Consider the following 17,101-nt stretch of genomic DNA (forward strand, 5'->3'; position numbering starts at 1 on the left):
TGCTTTATCCCAGTGTTCACATCTTCCAGAATACTGGCACCTGAGTGCAGGGAAGCAGGTAGTGATTGTACCCATTCTCCAGGAGAAACCAGAAGTGCGACGCTGAGTGGCTGCCCCTTCCCCCTGCCCCCCTGCACAGCAGGAAGCGGAACCAGAACTCAGGCTGAGGTCCTAGCCTGACACTTCCCCTCGTCAGCAGAGTCTGAGCTCAGGAGAGTCTGAAGGAATGACTCCAGGGCTGCTCAGCACCTGGGCTCTGCTGCCCCGAGCCCTCCCACCCCGGTCCAGGGGCCTCTAGATTGTTCACCATTTCCACTCCCTTACCAACCAGGTGAGCTCCTGGGGGCATAGGGAAAGCATGTGTCAAGCTGCACAGTGTCCCTCAGGTTTCCCCACCTGCATTGCCCTCCATGGGAGGGGCCTCAGAGCAGACGTCACTTGGCAGAATCATGCTGGATTTCTCAAGAGCAGCTGCAGGACCACCTCCAAGCGATGCTCAGATGCCAAGAACAGCCACCTCCGGTCTGTTCTGTTATTTATAACCCAATTCACTTACAATGAGAACATCAGCCGACATCTACCAAGGCCTCCCCAAAGGCTGGGCATCCTGCCCCATGGGCACAGCTGATGCAGGGCCTGCACTTAGGGGTACCCCACCAGAAGGCAAAGCCCCAACCTCTGAGCCAGGGAGCAGCTCAGGGTTCCACTCCTGAGCTGCTGCTGGAACCAGGGAACAGCGGGGAAGGAAGGGGTGGATGCCCAAGCTGTCCAAAGAGCTGAGGTCACCAAAGGCGGGCCGTTCCCAGCCCCTCGCAGGAACCTGAGCCCAGCTGCCTGCCTGAGCCCTTCTCCTCAGTTACCTGGTGACCGACAGCAGGCCAGGCCAGGCCAGTCACCAGGTGGCCCCGGCACTGCTGAGCACCCAGAGGCAGCATCTATTCTCTGCTCTCAGCCAAGGGTGACACTGAATTGCACTGAGCACCAGATGGCCCTGAGGCCCAAGGACAAAGAGGAAGGTCATCACCTTCAGGCGCTACACTGGGCACTCCACCAGATACTCGGCTGATCTCACAGCCTCACTGGACAAAGCCCTGAGTGGATGTGAGCTGCAGCTATGAGGCTGCCGACAAGGGTGAGGTGGGTGACAGCTGCTGGGCAACGAGGAGAGGTGAGGCTGGGCTGCCCCCTCGCATATGCATATGCCCTGGAGGTAAACCTCTCCTTTCCTGGGTTTTGCCTTGGTTGAAAAGCCTGGGTATTTGCCCATTTAGAGATCACGTGCAAGAGTGGCTCCCTGCCATTTTTAAGTGCATCTAGAAACTCAGGCTAGGAGTGGCCCTGGGCAGTATGAGGCGTGGACCTGCACTCAGGGGTCCTCCTAAGAAGCAAAGAGGTTTTTCTAGGGAGTCTGAAGAGCGACCACATGCACAAATCCCATCTCCACAGAAATGGATTCCATTGCCTGAGAGAGGATGGAGTTTTGGAGCTCACCCTTTTGGGGCTACCTGCCCCTTAGCGACTGAGGTGAGACCCTTCACTTCTTGCTAGAGCCCAGGGTGGGTTGAGGCCCTAGCTCATCCAGGAACATGAGATTTGACCTGAACCACGCAGCTCATGTCTGTTCCCCAAAACCAGAGAGGATACAGGATCTGGAGATATCTTGATTACAAATATGCTGGCGAAAACACGATCAAGTAGCTTTCCTTAGTACCAAGGTCGGAGGCGCCTCCTCGTGCCGATTTGCAAACACCCTACTAAGGATGGAGCAACCAGGCAGTTCTGGAGAAACTGTTCCTTCCAAGGCCCAGCCTGATTTTTCCAGGAAGTAACCTCATCTTTGAAGAGAGTGTTGACCCGGACCAATGTGAAGGAAGCTGTGGTTTGAGAGAATCTGCAAGCAGTGTGCAAAGCCCCAGCCCTTCCCAGGAAGCTCAGTCCCGAGACGGCTGGCCACTCTCCCCTCGGGCAGAAGCAAGAGCATTGCCAATGGCAGCAAGGATATGCTTCCCCTGTGCATCCTTTTTCCTTTTCAAGGTGCTTTGGTGGTGTACGACCCACGAGGATTTCCTGGCGATGGTAGCCTCCACTGGAGTGGTAGTCTCCCCATTCTGGAGCATTTGGTGTTTTGCTCGAAGTCACATGGCCAAGTGCAGGCTCCCCCAGGGCAGAGCTGGGAAGCTGACGGCATACTCCATCCCACTCAGGCCTCCTGAGTCCATTGGCCAGGACTCCCTGAGCTGCTGTTTTGTAGGAGCCCAGTGGCAGGCCTGTGGGTGGACAGTAGTGGGATATACACCCGCAGTGACCTGGGCCCTTGGAAGCTGGGCAGCAGACACAGAGTTACGGATGACCTCTCCTGCGCTAGGCGCCAGAGAGGACTGGGAGCCTCGGCACTCATCACAAACTGGAAGCCGTTCCAAGTATTCCCCCTGGGGGAGCTGCACTCTCGAGGGGAAAAATGGGCAAAAAGTAAAGAAACACAACCCAAAGCACTTGTACCAAGTGCTACAAAGGAACGGGAGTGTATTCACAAGTCTGAGTGAGCACAGGCAGGAAGGAGCTGATGGTCCTTAAGGATGTGACCTTTGAGTGACCTGAAATAGGAATAGGAGACAGCTGTGTGGAAACCAAGGAGCGGAGCATCACAGGCACAGGGACAGCGGGCACAAAGCCTGGAGGCCAGAAAGTACTTTCAGTGCCAAGGAAATAGAGGCCCACCGAGGGAGGGCTGGCGGCCTTGGGGGAAAGCAGGACTGCATGTGTCCTGAGTGACAGTGGCCATCCCAGGTTTAGCATGACCTGACCTCCATGTCATGGCTACCAGCCGCCCAACCAGGGAGGTAGCTCTCACCATGGCACAGGTGCCCTTCACTGGCTGTGGTAGGTCCACATGCAAGGCCAGGGGGCCAGCGCTCTGCAGACAAAGGGCCTTGGGAACCCAGAATGGCAGCTCCGTTTGCCTGACTTCCAACAACCTAGACATCTTTTTCAAAGCAAAACAGACATGCTGCTCTCTGTGGCCACAGAGAGTCTGTCTTGTGTGTCCCAGAGTGGTGGTGAGCGGGGCGGGGGGGGGGGGGGCAGGCAGGTAGCAAGCAGGAGATGTAAGCTTATGGGGGGGGGGTCCCCCTTCGGCTTCTGTCCAGAGGGTGTGGCATCAGCTGGATCCCACGCCCCCCCTAAGTCACCCAGCTCTTCTTAGCGGGTCCAGGGGGTAAAATGGGTCTGGCCTCCACCTCCCCAAGGCACAAACTGGCTCCAAGGAAGAAAGCCATCCTCCCGAGGCCCCACACTACTGGCCCCTGCACCTGCCCTGGCCTGGCCACTGCCTCCAGCTTCTCACCAGCTCTGCAATATTATCCTGAGAGCCTCCTGGCTTTAAAATAAATCAATTTAGGTTGTTAAAAAATTACCTCCACCCAGCAGGTCCCAGAGCATGGACTTCAAAGCTGACTCAGTAATAGAAGCTGCCAAACAGCATGTCTGTAACCTCATCTGTCACAGTGGGGGGTTTCCCAGCCCCTGGCTGAAATGGGAAGGGGATATCAGTGAATGGAAGTGTAGGTAATTGGGTGAGTGCTAAGCACAGGGGATGTGAAATTTGCTCTTGGTGTGTTTTCTCATAGACTGTATTTGAGGAGGGTTATTCCAGTCCAGCCAGCCTTTCCCTGTGCTCACCCAACAGCCAATCGCAAGTGTGGTTCTTAGGTTCTCACTTCCTGGTCTGGACATTAGGTTGGCAGGAGCACATCAGGGGGTGAATGCTGCTCCCTAAAAACGGGGCACCTTCCTGACCTGCTTGGATGTGCACATTCTGGCAGGAGGACCTGGGTTCCTGATGGATGACCCAAGGTCCCCACCTACACACCCAGTTATTTAATATGCTGGTTGGGCCATGAGCTAAACAGTATCCACCCACCATCCAGACAACAATGATATTGCACACTGACTGGGGGCCCGAGGCGGCCATGAGGACTGGGTATCAGAGACACAGACGTGGAGCCAGAGAGACACACAGCACTCGGGCCTGGGGCAGGCGTGGGAATGACATGGCTCCCTTCCCACCTCCCCCGGCCCAGGGCCACTTCATTACAGCACTCCGGAAATAAGTGCCACATCCACATGAGACAGGTTCCTCACGAGAAGCCTCTGGTAACTGAAATGCAGAAGTGTGACCGGGCACACTGGGACAGTCTGGTGCCAAACAGGTCCAGAGCCGCTGCCCCAGCTCATGAGCAGAACAACAGACACACCTACTGGCGTCACTGAGCAGCCTCTGGCCCACATTCAGTGATTGTCCAAGAGCCAGATGGAATCTGTAAACACACTGAAAAAGCCCCTTGAATCTGCCTTCCCCCACCCTGGTTAACTGGTTCTGGCTAATGAAATAACAGCGCGTCTCTGAGAGTGTCAGTTAGCTCTCAATTTTTGTTTTAATTCTGTTTCCATATGGATTTGATTTAAAAGGCAGCATAGAGAGCACTGATCCAAGAGAGGGTGTGTGCGCGTGCATGTGTCTGTGTTCTAAATCAGGGCGACAGATTCCTGCGTGTTCAACCCGGGAACCCAGTGGTTGCTTAGCAACACAACGATCTCTGCAACCAGGAGGATCCAGTGAATAATGTCAGCGTGAAGAACCTCGAGTAATCAAGCTGCTGAGGAGGGCAGGATGGGCCGACCCAGGGAGGGCCTTTTCCTCTGTTTCTCAGCCTCTCTGGGTTACTCTTTTCCACAGCGACTTTCTGCCAGCCCCAAGCACACGGCTGGATGTGGCATTCCCCCATTATGAGCTGCCGGGCTCCAGTCTCATGGCACAGACTTGAAGCAGGGCACAGGTACCCATGGGGTGCCTCCCCCCACCAGGAATGTTGACTGAGACTTGCCACATTGCAGAAGACAAAGAACAGCTCAGGAGCCCTCGTCAGGGTCCCAGCGATGAGCTGGTCCTCGGAGGACATCAGGCTCAGGCTCATGTCACTGATTCTGCTGTCCTCTTTCTTAGCAGGCTTTCCCTGGATAGTTTCCTTTCTTTATATTCGTACTATCCCAAGCCAGAGGAGGCAGGGTCGTGAATTTCCCATTCTAAATATGAAATATGAAACCGAGGCCCATATTCAGCTTCTGTTCTTCAGTCCAGCTAAGTGGACTGCCCACTCTGCCTGTCTCCTCGGCCAAAAAGGGAACAGCACCAGTAGATTCTCAGCTGACGTCTGTACCGCTGCTTTCACTTCATCCATCGACAAAAGCTTCTTTTTTAATTTTAATTAATTTTGCAGTGTTGTCTCAAGCCATTCCGTTCTGTCATTTTCATGTGCTCTCGTGATGGGTGTTCACAGAAGAGGGTCATGCTGAACAAAAGTAAGTGCCACCTGCAAAAATGCCTTGATCTCTGCTGTGTGCTGCCCCTCCCCACTGCCCACCGTCTGTTTGGAGAGCCTTTTTCTGTTTCTGACAATAAACACAGCTGCCTGCAAGGCTTTCCTTAAAAAAAAAAAAAAAAAAGATGGTACTGCCATGGCAGGTCTCCCCAGACCAGGGGCTGGGCACTGTCGCTGGACAGTGTCCCCTCCAGACTGTGACCTCAAGGCAGCACTGAGCAAAAATCTCGTCTCTTCCCCAAGGGTCCTTCCTGGGTCCTAATTAACAACTCAGATCCCCTCCGGATGGAGTGGCTTGGCGCCTACTCAGGATCTTAGTTCAACCACCTGAGCCTAATTGTTGTATCAAAGCAGAACAAATGAGTCTACCCACCGCTGTGGGGCAGGCTCAGAGAGGACATGGGCCAGGGCCACCTTGAAAGACCTCCCACAGCACTCCCTGCCAGCGTTCACTTCAGCCCATGCTGGAACTCGAGTGGGTCTTTCAATCCTACGTGAGCAGCAGAACTTGGCAGGTCTCTCCTTAAATCCTTGCTGTGTCCACCCCTCTCTCTCAGGAACCTGGATCTAGACACCGAGGTGCTGGCTCCCTCTCCCTACATGCGGATGTTCTGATTTTGAGTAACTGAGCCTGGCAGTAATGGAGGGGCTGCCTTTACGTGCAGTAGAGCCAGTACACCAGTAACCAGCACCCACAGCCCCTGGAGGTTCCTGGCCCAGGTCTCCTGTTTATACCAGATCTCATCTGGGGCACCCAGCCCCTCAGGAAGCCACATGGGAAAACTGTGGGGGTGGCTGGCCCTGGCCCCCCGTGTGCATCCACCTGCCCCTGGGAGTGAGGCAGGATCAAAACTTGAGTCCACCCAGGTTCGTCTCCATTGCTGCTTCAGCATTCCATCCTCGAAGCAGCAGAGACTACCATCAGGTTAGGAAGTGGCACAAGCCTGGAGACACCTAGACAGCCGATTGGTTTCACCCAAATATCTATCAGTGGCAGAGAAAATAGCAAAGAAAAGTTAGGGCAGAGAATGGGCAGATTGGCCTCATGCCCAGTTCACCCCTCCATTTACAGAGGCCCCTCCATCCCTGTCCTCCGTTTTCATCGCCACCATGTCAGCAACCATGCGGCTTCTCATGTGCTCCTGAACACACGCTACCCCCAACTCTGACCACCTGGGAGAGAGAGGAGCCCATTTCCCATAGTTAGACATGGAGGCTCATAGGCTAAAATGTGCCTATACTGGTGTTTGGCCAAGCCAGGGTTCATACATCTCAAGTCCAAATCCTGAGGTAGGAGGGATCCTTACAGAACGGGGTGGGCGGTCGATCCACAGTCATGTGAATGAGTCCAAAAGGCAAGAAACACTCATCTACTCTTGCTACCTCCCCAGTTGGATGTAGCTTTGTCAGGGTGGTAGTATGGATGCGCCTTCAGTTTGGGGACAGCAGAGGACAGGCATGGCTTGTCCTCCGCTGTCCTCCTCCATGTGTGGCTGGAAAGCCCACTGTGGGCCTTGGCCAGAACCAGTGAGGGGGCCATACCTAAGAAGGCCACGTGCAGGTGAGCACAAAGACCAGACTCAGATGCAGGCTCCTCCCCTCGAGTCATCTGGACGTCTCCTCGGGGCCAGTAAAGGCCGAACCTCAGAGACGCCAGTGTACTCCACTCCAACCCCTCAGCCAGAGCAAGGAGGACACAGGGGACTCTCAGAGACTCCCCTGGCCACTTGGGAGAATGGGATTCCTTTCAGATTTCTGCTTTTTGGTAAGGATCGTATATACCATTAGTGAGCTTCCCACACTGCCTTCCTGTGGGGCTGAAAACACATGATCGCACCTACTCCACTCCACAATAAAATGGCCCCGTCGACACTGGACAAAGTCAAAGCATCCCTGTTTTAGCCCTCTGGATCAGAACAGACTGCACTTGGCAAACTAATCCTTGTTCTCAGGGTCCATGGATGGTTTCTTCAAACCCTGCACGCCCCCAAATAGGCGTGGGGCTTCCCACTCACTGCAGCAGGGCCAGCCTGCAAGGGGCCCTTCGTGGCACTTGTCCCTTGAAGCCAAAAAGCTGAAGGCCTGACAGGCAGTGAAGAGGGAGGGTCTCTCCCCAAGGGCACTCTTCCTTCTACGTGCCGAAATGGAGGCAAAAGATGTCTTTTCTTATCGGTGACGTTCTGGTGACGTATCACCAGACACATCCCACCGAGGGAGCAAGACCCCGTTCAGGCCCCATCCTCACGTCTTCGAGTGAGCCCTTAAAAGCATCTCCCTAGCCGCGCTGGTCTGGGCCTCCCTGCTCACACGGCACAGGTGCAGGTGTACCCACCCGGCAGCCACCGCCGCGTGGGGCCAGGTGAGTGGGCAGCCTTGGTGTGCTGTGGTGTCTTCTCAGAACTCTGCTTCCTGGTTCTTTCCTCCCTGCCCCGGCCCTGGCATGGCAAGTCATCTGCTCACTGCCAGCGCGGCTGCCGTCAAGAGTGTCTCCCACACACCCCCCCCTTGGCGGTCTATGTCCTGCTGACCCACACAGCGACCCAGCTTGTGATGCTATATCTCTGTTGTTGCCATTTCAGAAGTCCAGAGGTCATGAGCACCGTCTCAGGTACGCGGAGCACGACGGTCACCTTCACGGTTCGTCCGGGGACCTCGCAGCCCATCACTCTGCAGAGCCGGCCCGCAGACTTTGAGAGTAGGACCTCAGGAACAAGACGCGCTCCGAGCCCGGTGGTGTCGCCAACAGAGATGAACAAAGAGATCCTGCCTGCCCCCCTCTCCGCTGCTGCTGCCGCCGCCGCTCCTTCTCCCACTCTCTCAGAGGTCTTTAGCCTTCCAAGCCAGCCCCCATCTGGGGACCTGTTTGGCTTGAACCCAGCGGGACGCAGCAGGTCGCCGTCCCCCTCGATACTGCAACAGCCAATCTCAAATAAGCCTTTTACGACTAAGCCTGTGCACCTGTGGACTAAACCAGATGTGGCAGATTGGCTGGAAAGTCTAAACTTGGGTGAGCATAAAGAGACCTTCATGGACAATGAGATTGATGGCAGTCACCTACCAAACCTTCAGAAGGAAGACCTAATAGATCTTGGGGTGACTCGGGTCGGGCACAGAATGAACATAGAAAGGGCTTTGAAACAGCTGCTGGACAGATAAGGGTGGCTGCTCTTTACCTTTACAGACTTCTTGTTATAAGTAGAGATGGGCTTCTACTGAAATATTTGTGCGGCCAAGCACGGTCTGTGAGCACCAACCCCATTCCATGGGTTTGTCTCCTGGTACCCAAAGAGATGCCGAGTGTGTCCAGGTGTGGCTGAGCGAAGGCCTTGCAACTCCCTCTCTCCACGTGGGCTTCACAGGCTGTTTCTGTGCAGCAGGGGACACGGGGAGGGAGTCCTGCCACCACGGAGAGAGAGGCGCAGCTTGCCTCCCAGCATGCAGGTGACCTCACTTTGCCAGGTCCCAGGGACGCCCCCGTCGATTGAGCACGGGACCCTTGCTCTTGCAGGCAGACACCAGTGTACTCTAGATACCTCCTGAGACCTCCCTCCTCTGCTTTCTGGGCAGCTCTCACCACCCCAGGCCCGCCTCAGTCTGTGGCCTCCGGGAGGGCACTCAATGCTCACTTGCTCCTTTCTTTCCTCCACTTTGCTTGCGGTAAGACACCTCAGACCTGTTTGTCCGGTGCCCCTTCTTGGGCCCGAAAGGTAGAGAATCTTTTTTTTCCTCTGGATTCTTTACCCCATCTCCTCCTGCGATGTGCATCCGTGGTTCTTTGGCCATGAAGTTCTTGGCAGTGGTGGGGAGTCTGAATGGGATCGTGCCCAGCTTTGCTTAGCTTTCTTTCTTTCTGCAAATCTATTAGCATAATTCCAGAGTGGCCAAACAGATGTCACATGGAGTTAGTCAAAGCACAAAGTCACGATTCCAAGGAGGAGGGGAGACCTGGCCATGGGAACCAGCCAGTGTGCAGCTGCCCAGGTGCAAAGTCTCCTCCAGGGGAAAAGCATTTAGTCATCTGCCAGGAGTGTCTCCAGGACGGTGAGAAGGGGATTCTCTGCCTTTCGCAATTTTTTTAATTGAAAGTGTTGTATTCTGCAAAAATCAGAGCAGGTGAGCGTCCACTTTAACACGAGGGTGGGACACAAGGTCATTGGTGGGCATATGCTGCTGCCAGGGAGACAGCATCTTCCCCGGGAGCCAGCAGGTGCCGTGACGTCAGTTCTGAGCCCGGCCAAGGCTAAGCATCTCTGCTGAGACAGCCCCTCTGCTCTCTGAGGCCAAGGAGATGGTACTTGGGGGCTTTCCCCCTTTGTCTCCAACTGTCCGGGCACCCCCACCAGTTTATCTTACAAGGACAAAAGGTTTCTTGAGAACCCAGTGGGTATGGCGTCTAGGCCGGACCCAGGGTTGAGAACACAAGGTGGGCCACAGGGTGAGGGTAGAGGCAGACAAAGAGAGACAGGGAGGTTTCCCGGGCTGCACCAGGCCCCTCTCACAAGGCTTTTTCGAGCCTGCCCGATCTCCTCCTCCCTGGAGTCCCCTCCCCTGTAACAATACCTCCAGTTTCCAAGGGAGGTTGCCACCTGCACAGGGGCCACCGGACACCCAGCCAGGCTTCCAGCATATTTGCCCACACTTGGAAGAAATTCGAACAGCAGGTTTTGGCTTTTCTTATGATTTCAGAACTAGCTTAGCCCATCTCTAATTATAAAAACATGATTTTTTTTTTCCTTTCTTTTCTTTACGCTCACAATCAAGTGTCTGATTAGGTCTGGAACAGCTCTAGAATGAACACATAAAATTTAGCAATTTAAAATCTCTTTCTTTACTGCAAGTTTAAATAGTTGTACAGATAGTTTATAAGCACAATATTTTAAGAAAAAAAAGTGGCTGGTCTACTAGGCAGCCTTTGTGCCACTTCAGTGCTAGAAAGTTAAAGAAAAAAAAAAACTTTTGTGATTTAATAATACTATTTCTGTGGAATTATAAAAGTATGACCTTTTTAAATCAACCTTATTTGGATGCATCTGAACCAGCAGAGCTGTGTTATATTTTCTATCTTTGCTAGAACTTCGTCATCGAAGGACAATTATTTCTTCAAAAGTGGTTACAATTCACAATGCAGCAGTTTCTCCAAAAACAAACACGCACCACACACACACATGCGCGCACACACACAATTTTTCCAACCACAATGCCCCTGAATTGGAAACTGAGTTTTGGACCTTCCTCTGTTCTGAACCCTTCCACAGGGCAATCTGTATCTGAATGCCCCGATCTGACTTGAAATCAATTGAACATGAAGGCGCTTCTGTCCCGCCCACCTTCTGTCTCTCCGTCGTGGGGTGTGCCGGGACGCTACAGGTGGCCTGCTGAGGCCACCTGCGAGTGTTCAGAAAACATAAAGGTGGTGGTTGGGCCACTGTCTTCCATTTGGTGATATTGGCAAAATTCAGTCAGTGCACTGCTTCACCCTGGCTCTTCCCTCCTCTGTCTACTGTTGGCATTTACCTCCATGCTCAGTGCCAGGCGACACGCCAGAACAAGAGAGGACAGGAAGGGAAGGCGCTGCTAGGTTGCCACCTGGTGGCTTGAGGTTCCCTGGACTTTGGCTGCCACTCCCTTTCTTAGAGAGACTTTGACCCATGGGCAACTAACCAGAAGCAAGCAGACTGCAAGAAACAAAAGAGCTGGGCAGTCATTTATTTTTGCCTTGTCTTATTCTAAAAAAAAAATCACAGGACCCCGCAAAACCTGCACTGAGTAACCCATGTGGCCAAGGTGAATCCATCTCTAGCCCTATTCGATGGTCTTGCTACAGAAAGCAATAGTTCCTCACTGAAATCGCCGCCCACTGTTCTCCCCCCTGCCCCTTGGACACGTTAGGACCAGGCCCTATTCCATGACCTCTTCAATGGTGGGACACAAGTCAAACTGCTCATATAAGAATCATGTTAATACTATTCTGGGTTTTAAGATCAACTTTTGTTATCTACTGTAATTTAAATAAATTGCATTTACATGCCTAGTCTCTGTAACATTGTGTATACAAAACCAAAATCTCTCAAGATGTAAATTATGTATACCTGCCAAGACACCTGCTCCAGGGTGTCTGTGCACATTTTAAGTTAATTCATATAATATAAAATGACTCAATGTGACTGTTGATTTGCTGAACTTTACATATCACAAAGTGGATTATTTGTGGTACTTTAGTTAGTAAAATGGTGATTTTATTTTATTTTTTTCTGAGTTACTGAACAAGCAAGCATTACCCAGGTGATCTGGCAATGACTTTGTGTGTGTGGGCCACAAATATTGATTTTTCCCATTAACGAATTTTTTTTTGTTTTTTTTAGAAACTAATTATGTTTCACACTATGGTTTGTGTAACTTGTGTTCGCATTATCTGTGTTGCTGTTACTTTTGTGCTTTTATTCCTTTTAAACTTTATTTTAAAAAGAAAAAAACAAAACAAAACAAAAAACAAGCTCCTGTAATTTGCACTTCCTCCCAATCCTTCAATCTCTTGTATGGCAACCAAAATTACTGTAAGAGAAATAAATATACGATTGCACTAAGGTTGTGGCTCTGATTGCACACAGTGAAAGCTGTCTGGGTGAACCAGGAGTTGCCAACTTGCAATCTAGCATAGGCTCTTTGAACATCATCGCCACTGTTCCTCCGTAAGATTGACCAGGTGCCATGTTTCTTCAAAGAGTAAGAGCCGTCCCTTCACGGAGCTAATCTGCCTGGGCTCCATCCCCTGACAGTACCCTCACGGCACAGACGGAGACACACAGGATCTCAGAGCCATGTGCGTGTTGGCGGGCACATCTGTAAGCTCTGCTTAGAAGCCCAGCTGAGGCCTGGCCTGGCCTTCCTTTGGTCGGGGACGGAAGTGGGGGGTGGCGCCGAGGGGGTCCCCCGCGCCCCCACCTGCTCATCTTCTTCCCTCCAGGCCGTGGGGTTGCAGAACCAGGTGGCCTCTCTGGTTAACGTGAAGCCAGCCATATTTCAGCGGTAAGCAAGCAGGCACTGACACTTGGGGCAAGAGAATTTGTGTCTTTTGGCAAAGAACGGAGCTGGGAAGACATGGGCTGTCCCTTTGTCTGTAGGGAAGTATGTTTTAAACACGAACCTCATCTTTGGCCTCATCAATGAATACCTGGTGTCTTTAGTTCCTGGACAGTTTCTTCTATGTTGGCACATTTCTCCATTTGAACAGCAGCCACTGTGTTTCTATGTTTATGAAAAATTCGAATCCTCTTACCTTTCGCAGTTCACCCTCCATTAAGCCTTCCACTTCACTGTCTGGTGGCTTCTCCCACACCTTAACCACCCCCTTCACCTCCAATGGTTTCTTCCAAACCTCTTTTAGGTAAATGTATCAGTTTGTCTTAAGGAAAAAAAAAATTGGAAGACTTTCTTTTACTTGTACTTTATTTGAGGCATTTTACCAACCAGGGCACTGGAGTGTCTGTGCTTGTAGCTCTCCGCGTTCACTCCGAGAAGGTGGAAATCCCACAGCGCCTGGGGAGCAGAGCCGAAGCTGCATCAGGGCAGCCACGCTCCATGGGGACTCAGGTCATTTCCAACCTGTCCCTCCGATGCCAGCAGGCCTGACCGCTTCAGTTTCCAATCCGCGCTGTATCAGTGATTTTCTTTCTTTACTGTTCCTGTTTAACATGTCTCTGCATTTCAGTCTTTACCGTTCTGTGTTTAAAATTACAACAATCACTGTCCATTGCTTCTACTCGGGAACTCTGTTTATAGCAATTCTGAAACTTAATATGAGCCTTCAAATAAATACAGAAACGAGAAAAAAAAAGGAAAAAAATAAAGTGTGTGCCTTGGGTGTTTTGAACCTGATCTGCATAAAACCATATTGTATTCAAATGCTGTATATTAAATGAAAGGATAAATATATCTTCACTGTATTAATGTAGCTGATAAAATAGTTCTAGTGCCTTGTTTTCTGAACTGAGAAGCCCATATCAATGCACAACGTAAAGTAAAAACCAATTCGAGAACTGAAATGTTGAGAAGACGTAGACGTGATTCTGGAGCCTTCATCCTAAGACTGTGGAATATACACAGTCATTTAAATTAAAAAATAAAAAGAAAATTGAAATAAGATCGTGTTATCAGTTAATTTTCCATTAAAAGTGCTCTCTGCTCTATCACTTTCAGTATTTTCACTTACTTAACACACAAGAGCATGTATGAGAGTCCCCATGGAAGAGAAAGGCGTCCTGGCAGGAGTCCTGGGCTCCCGCCTGCCTTCCCCGGTGGCATGTCACCCTGGCGGCACTTTGTTGGCGGCTTATCGAAGTTAGCAGTATTGATTGTTTTCAGATTTTGTTAAAAATTAACAATATATTTGTTGATAGTGACAGGCCACTCATCACAGAACTACTTCTAATGTTCACAAGCAAAAGAAGTGGTAGTACATGGTCTGTTTTTCTTTTAAAAAAAAAATGACGTAAGGAAGTATACGAATTCTGGTCTAATGGCACTACACTCGAGGGCCTGTCATCCTAGAAGTTGTCTGGGTGTAGTGAGACTGTCCGGAGCCGCCGCCCTGCCTGTGGGGCTATAGTTGCCAGAGCGCGTGGAGGGTGGTTCAGCCAGGTCAGAGGCAGGTACACACCACGTGCTGTGTCCACCGCCATGTCTTTGGGCTCTCCGCCAAACACGTGTCTCAAGGGAGCAAGGACCTCCACAGGCTGTGCCTGTTTATCTCACGAAACTAGCATCAGTGCTGCTGTTTACCAGGCCAAAGTCAAATGGAGATCCAAATTTATTCATTTTAGGCCACAAATGTAGTCTGAGAATCTGAAAGAGGTGGTTTGGGAGAGATGGGGTTTCTTAGGGATTCCCGTTCCACATGCTGCTGCTGCCTCCACCAGAAGCATGTATGTATCCCACGTCAAAGGGGTGTGCCACAGCCACCAGGCAAGGTGGACGGACAGGCAAGCCCTGGGCCCCATAGGAGATGAGGGTCAGAGAAATCTCAGGTTGGCCTTCAGGGCAGCCAGGTGAGCAGGTCGGGGTGTGAAGACAGCTGCATCTGGTGGCAGCATACCTGTTCTGTGTTCTAGCCATCAAGCCTTCCTGCCTACTCATAGTCTTTCTTGCCAAGGGGCTTACACAGACTTAAATGTGTTCTTCAAATCCCAGGGCCCAGAGAGGAGGAGAACAGAGCCTTTGAACTGCCAAAGAAGCGACCACAGCACAAGGCAGAGCTCAGTTTATTTCCAAGTATGGTCCCAAGAGGTAGGCACAGGCTGGAAATAATAGTAAATCTCCTGGGTGCACTCTGCACCAGGCACCATCCAGAGTGCTGCACCCATTGGGTGTCCAGCAGCCAATAGCCCCATTTTACAGATGAGGAAACAAAGTCTTGCCAAGGTCCATGGTGAGGTAAGGACAGAACCAGGATTTGCTATAGAACCTCCATGACTAAGTCCAACTGTAAGAAAAAGAACCCCCATCAGGCACCCTGAGAACTCCTGGCCGTGTCAGGGTCTACCACGGATGACATGGACAAACTCCTTTCTGCTCCTACAAAGTCATTTGTGCAGGGCCAGGGGTCCAGGAGGGTGGGCAAGATGGGGGTTCCTTCCTATTCAATCACCTCAGGGATGTGAAAAAAGGAGATTTGATTCTGCTTATGCCACTGCCCTCGACTAAGATTGGGGAAACCAGGACCTCGGGATCACAAGCTTTCTCAAAGACTTGATATTTGTAAAAGGCCCACAGCTTAGAGATGTGTGACATGTGGCATCTGCTTTAATTATCTCAAGAACCCATGAGGCCAGTGAGGAAAAAGATGACCATCTCTTCTACTTGTAAGGAAACGGATGCTCTCAGCCACAGTCTACAGGCAGGTGGGATGATTCATCCTGAAGACTGACAGTCCTATCAAGGGAGCAGAGCTGCCCTGGGTCCCGTCCTTCCCAGGCCCTCCCCCCCGCAACTCTTCCTCCCACGGCCCTGAGCCACCCAGCATCCTCCAAACATGTTCCTTTGTGGCCTACAGCCACGAGAGCCTGTTTCTGTTGCTTACAACCACAGACTGCTTGCAGATACAGCTCCCATCCTGATGCCAGGGAGCTCTCTTCCACACCCCATGGCCTCCCTCCGCCAGTTAGAACTGGGGCAGCCCCTTCCTCCCCTTTCACCATCACCCTCACTGGCAGAGGAGAAAGGCCAAGCGAATGACAGACAAGGAGTCAGTCACATGGCTACAGAATGAGTTTGAAAATGAGTCCGACAGGCCCACACGGCTTTGAAGCTTTACATAAAGCCAACGGCGCAGAGCAGCAGCTTCCTCCCTTGGTCTTGGAGCCTGCCATCTGGGCAAGCTAAAAATAAAGGCTCGGTTTTGAAGCAAGAGTTTATGCGTGTGACTACAAAGGTCCTGGTAGACATCAAGGCTCTAGGGGAACCGCATGGCCTGAAACCTTTAGCCCCGCAGGATGGCCAGGAAAGCCCAGCCCCCTCCTCCCCCACAAGCCGGGGGCCAGCGTCTCCTGGCAGCAGCCAGGAGGGAGAGCAGAGGGTGTGATGGCTCTCTCTGGCTGGGAGGGAGGGAAGCCATGAGAAGAGGGGGCTGCATACAGCATGAAGGGCAGGCTGCCATGTACTCACAGCAGTGACAGAGAAACAGCCACGTGGACCCCGACTCTGCCGTCCAGTCCCGGGCCCACGTCCTCCGGGCCACCTGACACCCGCCCCAGCTGCTCGGCCAGGCTCCCACAGCAGGGCCTCCTCTCTGCTGGATCCTGGATCCTCCTGGCAGCTGGAATACTCTTCCGCGGGTCTGCACAGCTTCCTGGACCACCAGACTCGGAGAAAGGCTCGTGCCAGTCCCACACTGCCGCCGCTGTCACCACCTCCGGGGGCCTGTTGATGCGCTTGCTGCTCCCCGACCGCCGGCGGCCACACGGCCCCCGCTGCAGGAGATGCCCCAGGAGGGCGGCGACCGCCCTGTCCGAGCGGCCACTGCTGCCCCAGGCAGCTGCGCCCCAGCCTGCAGCTCCGACCGCGTGCGGAAGACCCACCTCCCGCGGCCCCCAGGGCCTACCCGGCGGGCCTGCCCCCGCGCGGCCGCACCCACCGTGACCTCTGACCCCCGCCCCGCCCCGCGACGCGAGGCGAGGCACCCGCGCTCTCTAGGGCACCTAGCTCCCGGGGGCGGGCCGCTGCGGGAGAAGCAAGGGGAGCCGCGCGGGGCGGCGGGGGCGGCGGGGCGGGCGGGGGCGGCGGGGGGCGGGCGGGGAGCAGGGGCTCAGCCGCGGGCCTGCCAAGCTCCCAGCACGGGGGTCTGGGGCGCCTACCTCAGCTCCGGCTTCTGGAGGGGGCAGCTGCGCCGGCCCGGGGCGCCTCTGCCACAACTCGGGCGGGCCGAGGGCACACACACGGCACGAGGGGGGCGCACCTGCTCGGCCCTCACCCCCGACAAGGGGGACACCGAGCCGCCTCCCGCCCACCGCCCCGGGGCGCCGCTTCAGCTGCAAGGGACACTGGGCCCGGAAGTCACGTGCCCCGCCAGTCACGTGCTTTGCATGGGCCAATCGTGACTGGCAGAGGGACCGCTGAGCACGTGCCCACGAGGACCAACCAGGACGACTTTCGGCCAATCCCAGGGGCCAGGAGGCGGGCTGTGGACGAGGCGCCCCGCCCACGGGGGCGGGGACTGTGCTGGCACTGAC

The 17,101-nt window shown here is 53.3% G+C and overlaps 1 protein-coding gene across 5 annotated transcripts in view; it reads left to right on the top strand.

Annotated features, from left to right (window-relative positions):
- Nucleotides 1-11,958, top strand: part of SHANK2 (SH3 and multiple ankyrin repeat domains 2) — a 512,111-nt gene extending 500,153 nt beyond the window's left edge. For 3 of the 5 annotated variants that reach the window (XM_055314494.1, XM_055314499.1, XM_055314504.1), the window contains one exon: nucleotides 7,958-11,958. In XM_055314494.1, coding sequence (XP_055170469.1) covers nucleotides 7,958-8,534 — 577 coding nt within the window. In that variant the 3' untranslated portion in view covers nucleotides 8,535-11,958. Of the gene's footprint in view, nucleotides 1-5,276; nucleotides 5,433-7,957 lie in introns of those variants that run through there. The other 2 variants (XM_055314512.1, XM_055314508.1) reach the window with 2 other exon arrangements.
- Nucleotides 11,959-17,101: the final 5,143 nt, after the last annotated feature.

Source organism: Nyctereutes procyonoides, unplaced genomic scaffold, assembly GCF_905146905.1.
Source record: "Nyctereutes procyonoides isolate TBG_1078 unplaced genomic scaffold, NYPRO_anot_genome, whole genome shotgun sequence".
NCBI classification, from domain to species: Eukaryota; Metazoa; Chordata; class Mammalia; order Carnivora; family Canidae; genus Nyctereutes; species Nyctereutes procyonoides.